Source organism: Eleutherodactylus coqui, chromosome 8 (genome assembly GCF_035609145.1).
Source record: "Eleutherodactylus coqui strain aEleCoq1 chromosome 8, aEleCoq1.hap1, whole genome shotgun sequence".
Lineage (NCBI taxonomy): Eukaryota > Metazoa > Chordata > Amphibia > Anura > Eleutherodactylidae > Eleutherodactylus > Eleutherodactylus coqui.
In genome coordinates, this window is record NC_089844.1 from 138945114 (window position 1) to 138967611 (window position 22498).

The 22498-nt window shown below is 45.5% G+C and overlaps 1 protein-coding gene across 2 annotated transcripts in view; it reads right to left on the bottom strand.

Annotated features, from left to right (window-relative positions):
• The window catches only part of GRID2IP (Grid2 interacting protein), a 142123-nt gene that overhangs the window by 42668 nt on the left and 76957 nt on the right, over positions 1 to 22498 (bottom strand). For both annotated transcript variants that reach the window (XM_066576551.1, XM_066576552.1), the window contains 6 exons: positions 14822 to 15073; positions 14132 to 14217; positions 12573 to 12642; positions 10615 to 10709; positions 10098 to 10278; positions 3909 to 4057 (listed from right to left, as the gene is read on the bottom strand). In XM_066576551.1, the coding sequence (XP_066432648.1) occupies positions 3909 to 4057; positions 10098 to 10278; positions 10615 to 10709; positions 12573 to 12642; positions 14132 to 14217; positions 14822 to 15073 (833 nt within the window). The remainder of the gene's footprint in view (positions 1 to 3908; positions 4058 to 10097; positions 10279 to 10614; positions 10710 to 12572; positions 12643 to 14131; positions 14218 to 14821; positions 15074 to 22498) is intronic.

Here is a 22498-nt window from a genome sequence, read left to right on the forward strand (position 1 = left end):
GTAACTATAGGTCAGTGATGGGCAACCTTTTGAGCTCGGTGTGTCAAAATTCGCCAAAAAACGGAGCATAACTCGGGTGGTGTGTCACTTCAAGAAAAAATCCATAAATTTGCGATATTTATAGTTTAAATAACAAAAATGTATAATTGTAATGTCTAATTGTATTTAATAAACCCAAAACACCCAGAGCACAGGCCCTCGCCTCTCGCTGCCTCCCCCTCACTTATCTCAGTAATGATGAGCCCCCAGCAGCGACAGCGCCCCCACAGCGGCCCCCAGTAGCAACAGGGCACCCCACAGCGGCCCCCTAGCAGCAACAGGGCACCCCACAGCGGCCCCCTAGCAGCAACAGGGCACCCCACAGCGGCCCCCCAGCAGCAACAGGGCACCCCACAGCGGCCCCCCAGCAGCGACAGCGCACCCCACAGCGGCCCCCAGCAGTGGCAGCAGCCCCCCACAGCGGCCCCCAACAGCGACGGCGCACCCCACAGAGGCCCTCCAACAGCGACAGCACCACCCACAGCGGCCCTCAGCATTACCTGCCCCCCACACAGAGGCCCCCCAGCGGTGACTGCCCCCCACACAGAGGCCCCCCAGCGGTGACTGCCCCCCACACAGAGGCCCCCCAACGGTGACTGCCCCCCACACAGAGGCCCCCCAGCGCTGACTGCCCCCCACACAGAGGCCCCCCAGCGCTGACTGCCCCCCACACAGAGGCCCCCCAGCGCTGACTGCCCCCCACACAGAGGCCCCCCAGCACTGACTGCCCCCCACACAGAGGCCCCCCAGCGCTGACTGCCCCCCACACAGAGGCCCCCCAGCGCTGACTGCCCCCCACACAGAGGCCCCCCAGCGTTGACTGCCCCCCAGCGGTGACTGCCCCCCGCACAGAGGCCCCCCCAGTGCTGACTGCCCCCCGCACAGAGGCCCCCCCAGTGCTGACTGCCCCCCACACAGAGGCCCCCCAGCGCTGACTGCCCCCCACACAGAGGCCCCCCAGCGCTGACTGCCCCCCGCACAGAGGCCCCCCAGCGCTGACTGCCCCCCGCACAGAGGCCCCCCAGCGCTGACTGCCCCCCGCACAGAGGCCCCCAGCGCTGACTGCCCCCCGCACAGAGGCCCCCAGCGCTGACTGCCCCCCGCACAGAGGCCCCCAGCGCTGACTGCCCCCCGCACAGAGGCCCCCAGCGCTGACTGCCCCCCGCACAGAGGCCCCCAGCGCTGACTGCCCCCCGCACAGAGGCCCCCAGCGCTGACTGCCCCCCGCACAGAGGCCCCCAGCGCTGACTGCCCCCCGCACAGAGGCCCCCAGCGCTGACTGCCCCCCGCACAGAGGCCCCCAGCGCTGACTGCCCCCCACACAGAGCCCCCCAGCGCTGACTGCCCCCCACACAGAGGCCCCCAGCGCTGACTGCCCCCCACACAGAGGCCCCCAGCGCTGACTGCCCCCCACACAGAGGCCCCCAGCGCTGACTGCCCCCCACACAGAGGCCCCCAGCGCTGACTGCCCCCCACACAGAGGCCCCCCAGCGCTGACTGCCCCCCACACAGAGGCCCCCAGCGCTGACTGCCCCCCACACAGAGGCCCCCAGCGCTGACTGCCCCCCACACAGAGGCCCCCAGCGCTGACTGCCCCCCACACAGAGGCCCCCAGCGCTGACTGCCCCCCACACAGAGGCCCCCAGCGCTGACTGCCCCCCACACAGAGGCCCCCCAGCGCTGACTGCCCCCCACACAGAGGCCCCCCAGCGCTGACTGCCCCCCACACAGAGGCCCCCCAGCGCTGACTGCCCCCCACACAGTGGACCCCCAGCACTGACTGCCCCTTCACAGCGCCCCCCCTGGTGACTGCCCCCTCACAGCAGACCCCCCCCCCCCCGAGACCCATGTACTTACCTTATCGAAGCTCCGCTCCTCCTGTTCCCGGCGCCCTCCAGCAGCGATGGTCTCCGGCGCACACTGTGACGTCAGTGTGTTGCAGGATGCCTCTTCCCCTGGACGCTCCCGCGGAACCAACAGGTAAGAGACGTTGGGGGACGGGGGGGAGGAGGATCCTGGCTACACACTGACATCACAGTGTGCGCTGGGATCAGCGCTGATTAATGAATACCAGCAGGGGAGTCACGGCCCCTGCCGGTATTCATTAACTGGGTGAGCGGCTGCGTGTCAGCGACTATGGCTACGCGTGTCAGTGCTGACACACGTGTCATAGGTTCGCCATCACGGCTATAGGGGATGCAGTTGCACCCGGGCCCAGGAGCCTTAGGGGGCCATAAGGCCTCTCTTCTCCATATAGTAAGCCTAGTACTAAGGATAAAGCATTATAGTTGGGGGCCCTGTTAGAGATTTTGGATTGAGGTTCAAAAGCTTCAAGTTACGCCTCTGCTTTTGACCCTTTCAATCTTTTACATTTTGTTATATTGTGGTCTTGTGAAAATTTACAAATAAAATTCAAGTTCTTCCCATTATTCTGTACTCCATACCCCATAAGTGGAAACACAATGTTACAAATCTTTGTTAACTTTTTTTTAAAATGAATAACATTTTGCATTGACATAAGTATTCAGCCCCCTGGTATGACACTTGAAGTTTAGCTCTGGGGCTCCCATTCCTCTTCATCATCTTTGAGATGCTTCTACTCCTTAATTGAAGTCACCTGCAGTACATTCAATTGATTGGACATAAGTTTAGAAGACTCCCTGCTGTCTCTACAAGGTCTTACTGCTCACAATGCATATCAGAGCCAAAACAAAACCATGAGGAAGAAAGAACTGCCTGTAGAGCTCAGAGACAGAATTGTTTGGAGGCACAGATCTGGAGGACGCTACAAAAATTATATTGCATTGAAAGGTTTTAAGAGCAGAGCGGCCTCCAAACCTCTAGAAGGCCAACCATGACTGCAGCACTCTGGGCTTTATGGCAGAAGGGCCAGAAAGAAGTCTCTCCAAAGTAAGACACATGAAATCCACCTGGACTCTCAGCAAAGTACAGAGATATTCTTAATGATAACCTGATCCAGAGTGTAGAAGACCTCAGAGTGGGCAGAAGGTTCACCTTCGAACAAGACAATGACCCTAATCACACAGCCAAGGCAACACAGGAGTGGCATAGGGACAACTCTGGGAACGTCTTTGAGTGGCCCGGCCAGAGCCCTGACTTGGACCCAGTCAAACATCTCTGGAGAGACCAGATAATGGCTGTCCTCAGATGGCCCATCCAACCTGAAAGAAATGGCAGAAAATCCCCAAATCTAGCTGTGCAAACCTTGTGGCATCATCCCCAAGAAGACCAGAGGCTGTAATGCCTACCCAAGCTGCTTCAACTAAGTACTGAGTACAGGGCGTGAATACTTATGCTGATGCAAAATGTTAGTTTTTTATTTTTGAAAAAAATTACAAAGACTTCTAACATTGTGTTTTTACTTTGTCATTATGAGGTATTGAGTGCAGAATTTTGGGAAAAACTTGAATTTTTTTGTAAATTTGCCACAATGCAACAAAATGTACAAAAAGTGAAAAGTTCTGAAAACTGTCCAAATGCATTGTTTGCTATATGAAATGTATTCATATGCGGGTGGACTATGGGCCTTAAACGGCTGGTGCAGGTTACCGTCAGTACTACAAAGCCACCCTGTACCCACGTATTAATGCTACTTTACTAATAGGGATCCATGAGAATAGTTCTGTTGCTTGTTAAAGAGCAAGAGACCCACAGGTGGTCCTTACCCCCAGAGATCATGTGTCCACCCCCTGAATCTGTATACAGTAAAGTCTCAGGACGGGTACTGTATGACACAACAGTCCATAGTGGTATAGGCATGTGATTTCAGTGTAGATGGCACCATGGCTGTTGGAGATGGCAAGTGATGGACATGAAAAGATGAGCGCTCGGTTACGGAGCTCTCTGACCTGCCTTGTACCCCAGGAAACGTGCGATCTTGTGCTGGCAGTGCTCCTGTTCCTCATATGTCATCAGCTGGAAGATGAATTGCCAGATGATCTGTTTGGCCGGAGTGTCCAAGACCGGATATATATCCACAATGAGAGTGTCAATGTTCCTGAAGACACAAAGAGCAGCAGAGAAGAGGTCACAGATCGAGCAGCTGTCACCGTGTGTCGTCTGATGGCTACATACCCTTCTCATGTTTCATACTGCAATCTACTTGGCAGCAATACTACCTACAGTATATATGTACAGGCAAATATCTCAAAAATACGCCGATTATGTCATAGAAGGGTAGGGGGAACTAATTACAGTAGTTCTATAGTTGTACAAGGAGCGCAGTATTATAGTAGTTATAGTATTGTACATAGGAGCAGTATTATAGTAGTTATATTCTGATACATAGGAGACAGTATTATAGTAGTTATATTCTTGTACATAGGAGCAGTATTATAGTAGTTATATTCTTGTACATAGGGGGCAGTATTATAGTAGTTATATTCTTGTACATAGGGGGCAGTATTATAGCAGTTATATTCTTGAAGATAGGGAGCAGTATTATAGTAGTTATATTCTTGTACATAGAGGGCAGTATTATAGTAGTTATATTCTTGTACATAGGGGCAGTATTATAGTAGTTATATTCTTGTACATGGGGGGCAGTATTATAGTAGTTATATTCTTGTACATGGGGGGCAGTATTATAGTAGTTATATTCTTGTACATGGGGGGCAGTATTATAGTAGTTATATTCTTGTACATGGGGGCAGTATTATAGTAGTTATATTCTTGTACATAGGGGGCAGTATTATAGTAGTTATATTCTTGTACATAGAGGGCAGTATTATAGTAGTTATATCCTTGTACATAGGGGCAGTATTATAGTAGTTATATTCTTGTACATAGGGGTAGTATTATAGCAGTTATAGTCTTGTACATAGGGGGCAGTATTATAGTGGCTATATTCTTGTACATAGGAGGCAGTTTTATAGTAGTTATATTCTTGTACATAGGGGCAGTATTATAGTAGTTATATTCTTGTACATAGGGGGCAGTATTATAGTAGTTATATTCTCGTACATTGGGGGCAGTATTATAGTAGTTATATTCTAGTACATAGGGGGCAGTATTATAGTAGTTATATTCTTGTACATAGGGGGCAGTATTAGAGTAGTTATATTCTTGTGCATAGGGGGCAGTATTATAGTAGTTATAGTCTTGTACACAAAGGGCAGTATTATAGTTATGTTCATGTACATAGGGGGCAGTATTATAGTAGTTATAGTCTTGTACATAGTAGCGACCTGGGTCTAAGCAATGGGAGGGGGGGTTGAGCAGGGGATGGGGTTAGTACAGTTAGAACTGATAGATCAGCCAATAGTACCATTAGCAACAAAACAAATTTAAAGAACAAAAATATATAAATTGTATGACCACGAATGCAAGAAGTCTGATCGGTAAAGGGTGAGCTTGAAGCGAGAATGGCCAATGAAAACTATCATATAGTCGGAATAACGGAAACATGGCTTGATAAAAAGTGCGATTGGGCGGTAAATTTACAGGGTTACAACCTCTTACGGATTGACTGTGGAAACCAGAAAGGGGTAGGGGTATGTCTTTACGTTACATCGTACTTCTTGCCAAGGCTATGGGAAGATAGAGGAGTAGGAGATGAACACGTGGAATCTCTGTGGGTAGAAATACAGGGAGAAAAAAAAAAACAAAATCCTGATAGGGGTTTTCTATAGACCACCAAAAGCAACAGAAGAAACTGAAACCTTACTACTAAGGCAGAGAGAAGTGTCAATCCGCAACTAAGTAATTATTATGGGAGACTTTAATTATCCGGATATAATATAGGAAAACGAAATCTGCAAATCTCACAAGGGTGATAAGTTCTTGAGAACAATTAAAGATAACTACTTTACCCAACTTGTGTGGGAACCAACGAGAGGGAAGGCCATTCTGGACTAGTACTAACTAACAAACCCGACCGAATAAAGGGGGTACAGGTTGAGGGGCACTTGGGGAACAGTGACCACAATATAATCAACTTCCAGCTGTCATTCAATAAGAAGCCTTATCGGGGGGGGGGGGGGGGAAATAAACTAAACTTTAGTAAAGCAAAATTTGATCAGCTTAGAACTGCTATCGGTAACATTAAATGGGACAACATCCTCAAAAATATCAGTACAGAGGACAAATGGGCAAAGTTCAAAAGGATCCTAATCACCTCATGTGAGCAGTTTATACCCTTTAAAAATAAAAGAATCTCAACTAAAAGGAAATCAATGTGGCTCGACACGACGGTAACGGGCAATAAACGAAAAAAAGACAGCGTTCAAACTACTAAAGCAAGAAGGCAGCGAAGAAGCGCTAAAATCATACAGGGGAAAAAACAAAATATGTAAAGATACGATCAAAATTGTTGAAATTTTTCAACTATATTAACATTAAAAGATTTGCACTGAGAGCACTGGCCCTTTAACAAATAATGTAGGAGAAATCATAGAAGACGATGGAGGGAAGGCAAACCTATTAAATAGTTTCTTTTCAAGCGTGTTCACAAACAAAAAGAAAATGCCACATGAGATGCAGGGGAATAAAATGAACCCCGCACAAAATATCTCATACCTAACGCCTGAGGAGGTGTGGAAATGGTTAAAGAAGATTAAAATCGATAAATTGCCAGGCCCAGATGGAATACACCCAAGGGTACTAAAGGAACAAAGTGATGTGATAGCTAGGCCGCTATATCTAATATTTGTGGATACTATCAAGACTGGGGTTGTGCCATTGGATTGGCGCATTGCCAACGTGGTTCCAATTTACAAAAAGGGGTTCAAAAGTGAGCCTGGTAACTACAGGCTGGTAAGTCTCACTTCAGTAACTGGAAAAATATATGAGGGGTTTCTGAGAGACGCCATCAAAGAGTACCTCAAGGAAAACAACGGAATAACTCCTCACCAGCGTGGGTTCATGAGGGGGCGATCATGTCAGACCAATCTGATCAGCTTCTACGATGAAGTAAGCTCTAGGCTGGACCTGGGAGAGTCTATTGATCTCGTATATCTGGACTTCTCTAAAGCATTTGACACTGTGCCACATAACAGGCTGATATATAAAATGAGGCAGCTCGGATTGGGTGAAAACGTGTGTATCTGGGTAAAGAATTGGCTCAGAGATAGAAAACAGAGGGTGGTAATAAATGGTTCGTACTCTGATTTGGCCACCATTGCTAGTGGGGTGCCACAGGGCTCAGTACTAGGCCCCATTCTGTTTAATATATTTATCAATGACCTGATAGAGGGGCTGCACAGTAAAATATCAATATTTGTAGATGACACAAAATTATACAAGACAATTAACACAATGGACGACAATGTGCGGCTACAAAATGACCCAGATAAACTGTGCGCTTGGGTAGAAAAATGGCAAATGAAGTTCAATGTGGATAAATGTAAGGTTCTGCACATGGGCAGGAGAAACGGATGTCACCAATATACACTAAATGGGGTACTGCTAGGGAAAAGTGATATGGAAAAAGACCTGGGGTACTAGTGGAATGTAGATTTAACTGGAGTAACCAATGCCAGTCAGCTGCTGCAAAAGCTAATAGAGTCTTGGGGTGCATTAAAAGAGGCATAGGGGCGAGGGACGAGAACATTCTCGTACATAGGGGGCACGCCCAACATGGAATACTGCGCACAGTTCTGGTCACCGGTGCTCAGGAAAGATTTTACAGTGCTTGGGAGGTTTCAAAGAAGGGCAACTAAACTAATACATGGAATGACTGGACTGGAATACCCAGAGAGGCTATCAAAATTGGGACTATTTACTCTAGAAAAAAGAAGGTTAAGGGGCGACCAAATAACCATGTATAAATACATGAGGGGACAATACAAGGATCTCTCCCAGGATCTGTTTACACCCAGGACTGCGACGGTAACAAGAGGGCATTCGCTACGCTTAGCAGAATGCAGGTTTCATCACCAACATAGAAAAGTGTTCTTTACTGTAAGAGCAGTTAGACTGTGGAACTCTCTGCCTGAGGATGTGGTGATGGCAAAATCCATTGAGGAGTTTAAAAGGGGACTTGATGTCTTTCTGGAGCAGAAGGATATTACAGGTTATAAATCTTAGGTTAATTGTTAGGCCTCAGTCACACGGGCGATTTTTCGTGCGATTTGCGCATGCGATCGATGATTTTATAGAACCATTGCTTTGCAATGGTATCGGACACATGAGCGATCTGCGATTCCTGGTCTTCTCTATATGCGCTCAATGGGGCCGGCAGCAGCAGCGCCGACCCCATTGAGAACATATACAACACAAATCATTCCCCTCTGCCACAGCTGTAACAGCTGTGGCAGAGAAGAATGATGTTTGCCCATTGAATTCAATGGAGCCGGCAATACAGCCGGCTCCATTGAAAGCAATGGGCTGCGGGCGATGTGTAAAAAGTAAAAAAAAAAATATACTCACCTTGTCCCCGCAGACGGAGTTCAGCCGCGGCCAGCCAGCAGTTCTCCTGAACTGCTCTGAGTAGTATTCAGCAGCCGGGGATTTAAAATCCCCGCCTGCTGAATGGGCTGCCTCTGATTGGTCACAGCCCTCACCAATCAGAGGCAGCTCTCACTCACCCATTCATGAATTCATGAATGAGTGAGTGCTGCCTCTGATTGGCTCAGCGCAGGGACCAATCAGGGGCAGCTCTCAGCTGTCATTCAATAGGAATGACAAAGGAAATGTGGCTAGGAACAGATTTTTCGGGCAATTTTTTTTTGGCCCCGGTCACGCGATTTGCGGATGCGCATCCGTCATGAGATCCGCAAATCGCGGCAAAAAACACCCGTGTGACTGAGGCCTAAATCCGGGTATACAGGCAGGTAGGAACTATTAGGGGTTGATCCAGGGATTAGTCTGATTGCCATTAGGGAGTCAGGAAGGAATTTTCCCCCCAAAAAGGCTAATTGGTTCCTGCCTCTTGGGGTTTTTCGCCTTTCTCTGGATCAACAACATGGGAGGATAAACAGGCTGAACTAGATGGACATTGTCTTCATTCGGCCTTACATACTATGTTACTATGTATTATAGTAGTTATATTCTTGTACATAGGGGCAGTATTATAGTAGTTATATTTTTGTACATAGGGGGCAGTATTATAGTAGTTATATCCTTGTACAAAGGCGGCAGTATTATAGTAGTTATATTTTTGTACATTGGGGGCAGTATTATAGTAGTTATATTCTTGTACATAGGGGGCAGCATTATAGTAGTTATATTATTCTACATAGGGGACAGTATTATAGTAGTTATATTCTTGTACATAGGGGCAGTATTAGAGTAGTTATATTCTCGTACATCAGAGGCAGTATTATAGTAGTTATATTCTTGTACATAGGGGGCAGTATTATAGTAGTTATATTCTTGTACATAGGGGGCAGTATTATAGTAGTTATATTCTTGTACATAGGGGCACTATTATAGTAGTTATATTCTCGTACATAGGGGGCAGTATTATAGTAGTTATATTCTTGTACATAGGGGGCAGTATTATAGTAGTTATATTCTTGTACATAGGCAGAAGTATTACAGTAGTTATATTCTTGTACATAGGGGGCAGTATTATAGTAGTTATATTCTTGTACCTAGGAGGCAGTATTATAGTAGTTATATTCATGTACATAGGGGCAGTATTATAGTAGTTATATTCTTGTACATAGGGGACAGTATTATAGTAGTTATATTCTTGTACATAGGGGGCAGTATTATAGTAGTTATATTCTTGTACATAGGGGGCAGTATTATAGTAGTTATATTGTTGTACATAGGGGCAGTATTATAGTAGTTATATTGTTGTACATAGGGGGCAGTATTATAGTAGTTATATTTTTGTACATAGGGGAAAGCATTATAGTAGTTATATTATTCTACATAGGGGCAGTATTAGAGTAGTTATATTCTCGTACATCAGAGGCAGTATTATAGTAGTTATATTCTTGTACATAGGGGGCAGTATTATATTAGTTATAGTCTTGCACATAGGGGAAGTGTTATAGCCTTGTACATAGGGGAAGTGTTATAGCCTTGTACATAGGGGAAGTGTTATAGCCCTGTACATATGTATTATAATAGTTATATTCTTACTCTACCTGTGCTGGAAGAAGCTCTCCAGAGCTTTACACACTGTGTACCGCTCTGTAGGAGTAAGCAAATGTTCCAACTGTTGGCTAAAACTCCGTCCTTGAATGCGAATATTGGAGGGAAGTATTTCTGCTACCCACTGGAGGGAGGTGAGAGCCGATGTTGGGAGAGTAGTATCCGAATCAGAATCTGTAATGTTGGAAATACCTGTCAGTTAACACTACAGCGAAACAGTAGAATTGTTCAATGCAATTACCAAGTATCAATATTTGATCATTGGTCTATTATTAAGTAGCTGAATAAGGCTCTAGAGCTTCATCGCCCTGCAGTAACAAAAATTCGACACAAGATGGCAGCACGCATTCTATCATATCTGAGATAATCTTCAGTCCTGTACCGGCCTGAAGTTTTCATTTTTGCGATGGTCAAGACCTTGCAGTAACATATTTCCTTTTCCTCATTGCATATGAATATTTTGCTAGAATCCTGTAATGCAGCTGACACAAAATACCTGATGCGTCTCACCTGCACAGTACGACACGCTGCCCTCTTCCACTACTAATGTTGGCATGGCGCCACTGCCTTGCAGCATACAGACCACCTTCTCATGGCAGCAGTTCCTAAAAGCGATAATGGAAGGAAAAAAAATGGAGTGTGCCATCTGATGCCCTCCATAATAAGAATTAAAGCCTGTAATTCAGGAAACCCCATATATGAAAGTATATCAAACTAAAGCAACAGAAAAGAACTCGGTAACAGAAGTCCAATCCAGCCCCTGATCCACTGAGGACTATTAGAAAACCTCCCAAATATATACACTTTACATAAGTGCCAGTCCAATTGAGGGATGCATGAGTCCATCATTTGGTAATCCAGAAAGTCTTATAATTTGGCACTTTGTTCAATTTACCCTGAATGGTCACTTTATTAGAGATAGGAGATCTTTCATGATTGGCGTATCCTTGTATGGAAATTAGACCTATGACCCTGCAATACGGCATAAAATCAGGTGACAAGTTTTCCGTTGATCAGTTTCAGTGAGAATCCACATTATATGCGAAAATCGAGCGATCTGAGTGACTTCCAAAATTGGGGCTAGACTAACCGGCCAGGATGTCACTGCAAACCGCGTAGGGTTTCTCATGCAACAGTGTGGAGAGTATAATGAGAATGGTGTGATCGAGGAAAACAGTCCAGCAAAAGGGGATCTTGTGGCACATCTCGACAAAAGTGGTCAGAGGAGGATGTCGAGTCATTCTGATAAAAAGGCACTGCACAGCAAGGCAAATTAGAGCCAAAAATAATGTTAGTGTCCAACTAACGTGTTTGAACGCAAAATTCATCGTTCCTTAGCACAGTTATAACGGCAGATGACCAGTTTCAGAGTGATTCTGTCTAAGGACGCCTGCAGACGGGCGGAAATTCCGAGGTGGGATTTCCCGCGGAATTTCCGCCCCTGGAAGCTGCCATAGGATTGCGTTAACAAACGCAGATGGCTGCGATTTGGCTGTGCGGCAAGCAAGTCGCGGCATGCTGTATTTCTGTGCGGCGCTCTGCGAGCGTCACTCACCGGCCGCCGGCCCCGCTCTGCGCATGCGTCGGCTGCTCGGCAGCCGACACATGAAAGAGCCAGGGCTGCGGGAGAGGTGAGTGCCCGCGCTGCTCTCTGCAGACGCTTGGGGTGGATCCCGCTGCGAGAACTCTCGCAGCCGGATCCAACCCGGTTGTCTGCAGGCGGCCTAAGAGAAACAGAAAAATGAGACTTCACTGGGCAAAAGGGCACAATATATCACCCGGTCAGATAAATCCAGATTTCTGTTGCGCCATGCCGATGGGAGGTCAGAATTTGGTGCAAGCAGCATGAATTGCTGAACCCTTCCTGTTAGGTGTCAGTAGTTCCGACTTGAGGAGGTGGAGTAATGGTGTTGGGATTGGTTTCTTGGCATACCCAGGGTCCTCTAATACCAGCAGATGGGCATTTGGACAATAGCTAATAGTACCTGAGTTCAGAGGGCCAAAAGAGGCCTAACATGTTAATAGATATCATTCATAAAGTGGCCATTCAGTGAAATGTAAAATTTTGCAATAATTAAAGCAGAAGACTTTATGGAGAGAAATCAGGAATTTCCTTGGATAAGATTTTTATTTTGGGCTTTCTCTAGCATTACAAGTCAGCTTTATAGCTCTTCTTTAACTGTCTGATAGTTCAGAAATTACCCATTTGATGCCAAATTAAAGGAGTTCTCTGACAATAAGCATTTATACATGCTGCCTGACTTCTAATGCTGGGGTCACCTCTATTGCAGTTCTGTGTCCCCACCTATTAAGGCTGGAATACACCTTTAAATGATTTTGCAGTATCCAGCATGTAGAGGCTCCTTATTAATCCCTTCTTTGTCATTGAGACTATTTTATTGAATGCCGTTTGAAGAAGACCAGCATCTGTCATCGTTGTCTCAGTACGGATGTGCCAAGCTCCTCACCTCATATCCAAGCCATTCAAGAATAATATCCTGTCTCCGGGCTGGAGTCCGGCCACTTCTGCAGGGCTGCCTGGAAGAGATAAGTCACCATGTTCTGACACTACAAGTGCACATTACACTGCTATATATATATATTACCTATAGGGAAGGCAAGTAATGAGCATGCGCTGGACGCCAGCTGAGGAGCACTGAGAGCAACTCATTAAAAAGCTGCCGGTAACAAATGGACACAGATGACAAATAACAAGGTCATCTTCAGGATGTGTTAATAAGGCTAGGGTATATGGGGATTTTGGCCCCAAAGCGCATTGTGTGGCCAAAGTTCACACTATTCACTGAATGCCGTCCTGTTACCATTCATAAGTTGAGGTAATTGCGACCAGATAATCACAAGAAATTCATCAGTTTTGACTTTTTCTTATGACCGTTCGGTCACAATGCAACATGGCAATACTGCTATCCTTGTCCATAAAACATGCATCATGTAGCCCTAGCCGTAAGGCCCTGTTACACTGAACAGTTAGGATTCAGTTTCCCACTGATCAGTGTAAATGCCAGCACTGACTCAACTATGAATGATAATTCCTTCATTGTTTAGTTTCTGCAGGCATAAAAATCAAACAACGATCGGCCTATGTGAACAGGCAGTTGTTCATCGATGAATGACTGCCTGTTTACTGTGAATGGAGGTGGGTGGCCTGAGTGATCTCCATTCACTGAGTGATCATCGCTCCTATGTGAAACCCTGCTGATCAGCTGATTGGGCACTTGCTGTCAGTACCAAAATGTACAGGAATAAGAAATGGAAGCAGATCACTCCGACCTCTATGTAGTGGCTGGTGCTGGAAACTGCAGGCGCAACTCTTATTAAAATCAGTGGGTGCTGAGCCTGCAATTACGAATGCGGTCTAATAGACAGGGATCAGAGCTAACTGCTTCTGCTCTGCACCCTTGTGCTTTTGGCGCTGACAGCGGGTGCCTGATCAGCTGATTGGCCAAAATCCCAAGAGGGGTGGTCATCAATAGTATTTGTCTGGAAAAACCCCTTTAAGATATACTCCTTGCCTGGCTATTTGTTCCTGTATTCCTGACTCCTGATTCTAACGCTGACCTCAGCCTTGTTTCCAATTAAGCTTTTGTTGTTTGGTTCCTGTGATTTTATTGCTGGCTTTGACTGCAGACTTGAGTCCTGACTCTGATTCCATCTCATTCTCTGGCTTGTTGGCATCCTGACTGCTATTCCGCTCCCTCGCTACTTTCCTGACTCAAGCTTTCCGAAGCCGCTACTGATCGGTGAGTATTTTGTAGATTGAGATTGGAATCTGACCAGGAATGTTCATACCATCCTGAGCCCATTAAGAGTGATGAAAGGGGAGATTCCCTAGACTCTGCACCCCTGTCTAGCCAGTGCCAAACCCACTGTGGTTTAGATCAGTCATTGGTGAGAAACCAGAAATGGTCACACTACATACTCGCATGATTTGGGATATAGATATGAGATAGATAGATAATTATATTTCACAATGCACTTAAGATATGATGATGGTGAAGTACTCTACCTGGGAGAATGGACTCAATCCATACTGGAGCATTACCCCGTAACGTGAACCCAAAGCTGCTGCTTCCCTTACACACTCGTACTGTCCTGCAAAGATATGAGAAGACAAGAGAAAAAATTAAAATAAAGTAGTCTTTGATTAAAAATAATGTAACCTCATGCGTATATAGCTCCTATGCAGACCTATGTGTTGTCATGGCTACAAATTTGCTAATTCTGTGTGTAGTCACATCCTACAATTGTGTGGCACTCTCCTTCACATGTAGGACAAGGGGGGGTCAAGGTAGTGAAGAACATATGGCTGAAGATCAGACTACACGCAGGGTGCGTTTATAGTCTGCAACTGTGGAGATATATAGGTTTGCATAGGAGTTGTATACACATAGTGGCAGTCTGTTTTATATATATATATATATATATATATATATATATATATACACACACAGGAACTATCTGAACGAGCAACAGCTTGGGAACCCCACAGTAAAGACAGCATCTCACTTGGGGTGGTCAAGGGTGAAAAACTGGATTCCCCAGGTGCTGCCACCTCACATAGCCCATAGTCAAACCAGTGTGTGGCAAGGCGGATTCACATCCATTGAACTGATAAGTTACTTTATTTTTAAATTCATTGGAGCAATGAAAACAATGGTTGTAAAAGTGTACACACCCTTTAAAGTGTCGCATTTACCTGTGTGGTTTTCCAGTGCCCACACTGCTAGCAACAAGAGAACTACTCTTTTTCAATCCCTTGCCCACATCATCCTGGCAATGCGGCATAGGAGCTGCCCTTGTAGATACCAGCAACCTTTCATGGTGGTCTTCACTTCGACTCCTCCGCAGGCGATTACTGCGCTCACTTCTGGATCGGCAGATCTTGCTGATAAGACTCTGGGACACCACATGGTCAAAACGTTGTCGATGTTTCTTGGGGATGAATATTCTGGAAACAGATAAAATACATTACTGATGTGGTGATTTGATGAGCTCATTGACCACTTCCTTCACCCACATCCAATCTATCACCACTTCACCACTCTCTATCCAACCAGTCTACCACCCCTTTCACCTCTATACAATCAATTATTACTTTATTTGCCTCCCTTTCAACCAATTTACTTAGTCCACCGGTCTGTCTACCACCATCCCACCAGTTAGCAACATTTCCTTCTCCTCTATCCATCACACTACTTTCTTCATCTTCCAAGCACCCAGTCTTACCACTTTACTCGCACTCATCTAATCAATCTAGTGTGACTCTAACCCGTTAAACCAATGTAACTCATCCATCTTCTACTATGTAACCACCTTCCTTAACCTTGTATCTAACCAAGAGACCACTTCCAACCCTCCATATGTCCGATTTCCCATTTCCTTCTTGTAAACAAATCTACTAGTTTACTTCTTCTGATAAAATCACACGTCCATAAGTCAGTCTACCACCATCACCTCAGTTGATCACATCTCTAAGACATTTCTCCACTATATGATCTACTACTTTCTCCATCTCCCATCCAACCAATCTACCACTTCTCCCATCGATCAAACCAATCAATTTCCCTTTTCCAGTACTCAACCTTCAACCACTTCTCTCACACATGAACCCAACCAAGTGATCACTTCTACCTCTGCATCCAACCAAACCGTCATTTCCTTTCTCCAATCCAACCAATCTACAATTCCCTCCTCCTCATTACACCAATCTACTACATCCATCCTGCCAGTTCCACTCATCCAACAACTTCCACCAAGTCCATCAGCCAAACAGTCTACCACCATCCCTATAGTTATTCACATATCTAACCCCATTCTCCCCTAGTCAATCCACTACTTTGTTCACCCCCATGCATTGTCTGCCCCTTCAGTCACTCACCCCACCCTACTAATCCTTCAATCACACTCTTCCAACCAATCTACTACTTCTCCAAAATGACAAATCAATCTAACTTTTCCCTTTTCTACAGTCCAAGCACTTCCCTTAACCTTGTATCTAACTAAGGGATCACTTCCACTCATCCATGCAACCAATCTACAATTTGCTTCTTACATACCAATCTACCATTTCCTTCTTCCCCATAAAATCAATCTACAACTTCCACCAAGTCCACCAGCCAAATAGTGTACCACATCCCACCATCTCTAACTCGCTTCTCCCCCTAGCAAACCTACTACTTCATTCACCACCCCATGCATCCAGTCTACCACTTCATTCACTTCCCCCGTCCTACTATCACTTCACGCACCCTATCATCCAATCTAACACTTCTCCCCATCTGTCAAATGACTAACTGTCACCTTTTCCGCTACTCAACCACTTCCCTTATGCCATTTGCGAAAAAATGACAACTTTCACCAAGTCCACAATCGAAACAGACTGCCACCAATACACCAGTTGGTCCCATCTCTTACCCCACTCTGCCATTCAATCTACTCTTGTCATCTCCCAAGTAGCCAGTCTACCAATTGTCTTATCCATTGACCCAATCTAACATTTTCCTTTTTCGCTAAACAACTACTTCCCTAAAAAAAGAGACCATTTCTACCCCAGCGTCCATCCAACCTCATCATATGCTTCCTTTCACCCAACCAATCTTTTCTACTCTCATGCCTCTTCTTACTAAATGATCACTTCCACCAAGTCCACTAGTCAAATATCCCACCACCATCCCACCAGTTGGTCACATCTCTTATCCCTTCTTTCTCTTCCAAACGAACCACCATCTCCTGGTCCACAACTATAGAGAATGAGTGAGCTACTAAATGTATTTGGGAACATGGTTCACTTTCTTCCCCGCTACAATTCATTCATCTGTTTCACCTCTGTCTCAGCAGGACACAATGACAACTATCCCTGTCTATTGTCTCTGTTACACCCTTTAATTCCCAAACATTTAATTTCTTCCTTGACTTATTTTCTTCCCCCTCCCAGCAGTGATGACATTTCAACAGGGAGCAGAAGGAACTCTCAGAAGATTTGCCAGAGCGAGTCTCATCATATAATTATCCCAGCAGCGAGATAAAAGCCGGCTTGCAAGCATGCACACGCCATCACTCAGCCCAGGCAGTATCTCCAGCGCTGCCACCTTGGTATTTTCAGATGAAAGGATAAAGATTCTTCCGTCTCCCTCGATTTCTTGCATACTGCAGGGTTCACACAAAGTACAAAGCGCGCTGTTTCTTGTGATTTGTTTTTGACATGTTGTCATTTAACGCAACCTCAAATCTGCTTTACGTAACAAAACAGGAAGCGTCTTCAGCTTGATGTCTTAATTATTTGCTCCTTACCATGGCATTACTCTCATCAGGGTACAACGCTGATCACATAACTGTCCCAGGGTGCACTTGACGTCCTACACTAATCATTAAGTCCTCATTAGATGCTTATACTTGGCATTAATAGACGGATCGCTTTACATGTCTATAGTTGCATGCCTGGTAATTGGACACATACTTCCTTTGGGTTTTCCACAGGCATATGTGCTGCTTTTTTAACTAAATGGAGTCAGTTACCAACAAGGACATACCTACCATCGATATGATGAAGAGGGAATAAAAGCTACGACTCTGATGCGACCTGCTGGCGATTCTTGTATAGTTGAACAATAGAGTCAATGGAGTATATTAAACCAATGATGCTTTCTTAAAACTAGCGAGTGTAACGTGTTTCGAGGCTTCCAGACCTCTTCATCAGACAGCGGGATGAATATAAGACCTTGTGCTCAGCATCCTGGTAATATGACCTAGTCACAAGACTGCAGCACCTTATACTTGTGTTGTTTAAGTGGCAGAGACCAGACCCGCTTTTCTTTATATAGATTGCTATACATAATTGGTACCTAATGTATACACTGAATGACCACTTTATTAGACCACAGCCCTCTCCCGATTGGCCTTGCCACGTAGGGAAATTAGACCCGTGATTCTAGAGTGCAGCATAAAATCCCATGACAGGTTTTCAGTGGATCCGTTTCAGTGTGAATCCACATTAAGGCTCATTTAGATACAATGATTATCGCTCAAAATTCTCTAAAATGCCGTCTTTTGAGCGATAATCGTCGTGTGTAACTGCACTTACATCATGCAGTTTTCGTTACCCTGTCGCTCATCATCATCTTTCAGCATGTTGAAAGACGACGATCAGCCTTTTCAGGGATTCACAGTGGGATACAGCTGATACTATTGTTTCAGCTGTTTCCCGCTTCCTGATAACAGGCTGGGTATGAAGAACAGAGCGGTCCAGCTCTGTTCTCCATACCCGGAATAAACATCTGGATGCAGCAGACAAGTGGGGACACCCCGCTTGTCTTCTGCATCCTCTGCTCCGAGCGCTTGGCTGTATAACAGCCGGGCGCTCGGAGCGGGGAACAGCTGGATGCAGAAGACAAGCAGGGACACCCACTTGTCTTCTGCATCCTCCGCTGGCAGCGCAAGGTGATCGCTCATCTTGAACTGGTAATGACACAACGATGATCGTTCAAAAGTAGCTTGAGCGACATCTTTTAAGCGATTATTGTTGTGTCTAAATGGGTCTTTAGATGGGAAGATCCAGCAATCTGAGTGACTTCGAACAAAGTTTGGTTATTTGTGCTAGACTAGCCACGGCCAGGATGTCACTGCCAGCCAGCATGGGGTTTGCTTGTGCAGTAGTGTGGTGATTATACCGAGAATGGTGCGACTGAGGAAAGGCATCTAGTGACAGGGGATCATATGAACAAAAACAACTTGTCACTGAAAGGGGTCAAAGGAGATTGTCAGAAATCATGCTGATGAGCAGTAGTTGCACAGACAAGGAAACTGCAGCTGAGTACAATGCAGGTCCTCCAACTAACATGTCTGAACTCAATTGTCTTTCCTTGGCACGGATGGGTTATAACTAGAGATGACCGAGCATACTCGCTAAGGACAAATACTGGAGCAAGTATGGTCCTTTTCGAGTACCTGCCTGTTTGTGAGAAAAGATTCGGGTGGCGGGGTAGAGGGGGGGACAGGGGGGAGATCTCTTTCTCTCTCTCCCCTGCTCCCTCCTACTCACTCCCACAACACAGCGCTCACCCCCGCCAGCACCCGAATCTTTTCTCATGAACAGGCAGGTACTCGAAAAGGACAATACTCGCTCCAGTATTTGTCCTTAGCGAGTATGCTCGCTCATCTACAGCAGACGGCTAGTTCCAGTGACATAACTATCTAAGAGGAACAGAAAGGCGACTCCAGTAGACAAATGATCAAAAACTGGAAGACTGAGCAGTGGAAAAACATTTCCTGGTCAGATGGATCCAGATTTCTGTTGCCCCGTGCTGATGGGAGGTCAGAATTTGGTGCAAGCATCATGAATCGATGACCCCTTCCTGGCACTGATCAGAACATGTCAGCATCTCCATCTAATCTGCTGCAGCTACAAGAAGGTTCCTGTCCGCAGGGGCCGATATCCCTGCAGATCGATTTCATTACATAGTGGAATGTATGTCACGATAAACTGCTGTGGTTTTGAAGGACAAAGGAGGTCCATACTGCTACTAGATGTGGGGTCTCTAATATAGTGACCATTCTGTATTCATTAGAAGTATGATACAAAGTGATATCAACGAGCCTCAAGTTGTGTGCAAGGACCTTACCTTAGTAGCACATAGAGTCCCTATGGTTCCGTATTCCACGCACAACCATATGATAACTTCATTTGATGCTATATATTTCCCTAGAAGCTACAGTATTATTGAGAATTTTAGTACACCAGGTTGATGCACACAGTCATGTTACAAGTTCTGAGTCGCAGAGAGATGTAATAGAGCATCCATAGAAGTCTATGGGGTCATACTGTTACTTTATATGCCTCTGATTTCATACAGAATCCAATAGAAAGAAAATTGTGCCATGTTCAATCGAATACTGTATGGAGGTATAAACATTGCTTCTTAGATGGAATATTTCTGTAATCCGGTGTCATAAGGAGTCAATATATGGTGGGACATAGACTCCCTATGGCCCTATGCATTGGAGTTAGAGGGACTGTGAGTCTCCGAACCCAAAGGAATGCATTCACACTGAGGTATAAGCTAAGTGAGGGCACCCTGATGCCAAATTTGTAAAAATATTAACACCCACTTTCTTTTATTCAAGCCAAGCACATGCTACAGTCGTTAAGACAAGAGCTGGCAGGATAAATTAATAAGTGCTATATGATAATAACTTCTAAGTGTAAATACCAAGAGCATCAAGACTGGGGGATGAGAAACTAAGTATAATTATCGCAGGAAATGGAAATACAATTAAGCCGGTAAAGGACACGCACTGCACCACAGTGAGAGATACTCTCCTGACTCAGAGGGACTTATTGTGCAGTTCATCCTTATCTCCCTGTCCATGAATAAAATGAGAGAACAGTGCAGACTGACACACAAAAAGAAAGCAGCAGAAAAGAATGCGTAGGGAGGAAAATAACAGCACAACCCCCAACATTGCTGATTGTCACCCAGATTCGGCTTCCTGAGACCAAGATAATTTAAGAAATTGCTGAAAAAAAATTCAAAAAAACTTCACTTGAGATTTAAAGAGTTAAAAAGCCCTGATAATGGTCACTGATGCCATGACAATGAACTAGAGTTCCGTGGGTGGTGGAGCCGTCCTGACAGTTTGTCAATGACATATGGGTCTCATTACTGGGAGGTGACCGAGCGTGAGTGGCTGCCAACCCATTGCAATCAATGGGTTTCGAGACCCAACAAGGGTTGACCAATCAACTTACCGGAAATGTCTGGAAAAGCCGTGATGCTTGCCCATGTTCAGTCAGGTTGGCACCACCAGCAGCCAGGTGAGCGACAGGCTGGTCAGAGTCAAGGTCACTTCCATCAGTGCATTGTGCTGCCACTCCTGCTGTGTCTCTGCCGCTGTCCCTGGTACTGAAGCTACAGCTCTTCCTCAGATCTGATGTCTTATCTGTCCCCGGTGTCCTGCCCCTCCTTTACTTTTCCCGAATGCCCATGGGATGCAGCTGTTAATGAGCTGGCTGCGAAACCTCAATCACAGAATACCCACAGGAACACAGCCGAGTCATTGCAATAAATGGTGGGAAGCAAAAAAGAGGGAGTTTACACAGTCAGACGACTGCCCGTATTAACCTGCTCCTGCTTTCTGTGTAAGCGAATCTGACATTACAATGCCAAGTATGATGAAGTAACTTGTGTAACAAGGTGCCAGGGGCAAATGGTTAAAGGAAGCACTGCTGGTTATATGGAAACCATCAGCAAGCAGGCTAGATGTTGTCCCAATTCTTTTAATGACCTTTTTATGCTATGTGTGTTTTATATGTACCCAGCCAACAATATTTACCGCCTGTCCACTGGATTGTGAGGGTCTGACCGCTCTCACTCAGCTGCTTCCCTAACTAAGCATGCCCCATCGCCACTTCATGCCACTCCTCCTCAACAGTCAAGCTGGTGTGGAGAACTAGGACACTGGAGTTCTGTGGGTGAGTTAGAGGTTAGTAAGAGTAGTCCTCAGAATTTTCCTGTCCAGAGATGCTTAGGGGTTAAAACTCAATATATCTCAGGTGGTCTAGAGTGCTTAGGGGGAAGGTGGTTATATCTGTGGAGGTTTAGGGTGCATGAGGGGTTTACACCTAATATCCCTGGAGGTCTAGAGTGCATTAAAAGTTTACACCTATTATTTCCTGGAGGTTCAGAGTGGGTTAAGGATTTACACCAACTGTCCTTGGAGGTCTAGGGTTGGTTAGCGGTTTATACTTTAATATCCCTGAAGGGCTAGGTTGGGTTAATCTAATATCCCTGCAAATTTAGGGTGGGCTAATGGTTTATATCTAATATCCCTGGAGGTCTAGCGTGGATTAGGGGTTTACACTAAATTTCCCTGGAGGTTTAGAATGGATTATGGGTTTACACTTAATAGCTATGCAGATCTAGGGTGGGTTAACGGTTCACACCTAATGTCTTTGGTGGCCTAGGGTGGGTTAGTGGTTTACGCTTAATATTCCTGGAAGTCTAGGAGGGGTTGAAGGTTTATACCTACTATCTCTGCAGGTTTAGGGTAGGCTAAGGGTTTATACCTGATATCCTGAGAGGTCTAGGGTGAATTAGGGATTTATACCCCTTGTCCTAATGTCTCTGAAAGTTTATGGAGGATTAGGAGTTTACACCAAATATTCACGGAAGTATAGGGTGGATTAAGGGTTTACACCTAATGGCGCTGGACGTTTAAATTGGATTAAAGGTTTACACCTAATACCTATGCAGGTCTAGGGTGGGTTAGGGGTTTACAGCTAAAATCCCTGGAGATTTAGAGTGGATTTAGAGTTTGCACCTAATATCCCTGGAGGTCTAGAATGGATTAAGGGTTTACACTTAATACCCATGCAGGT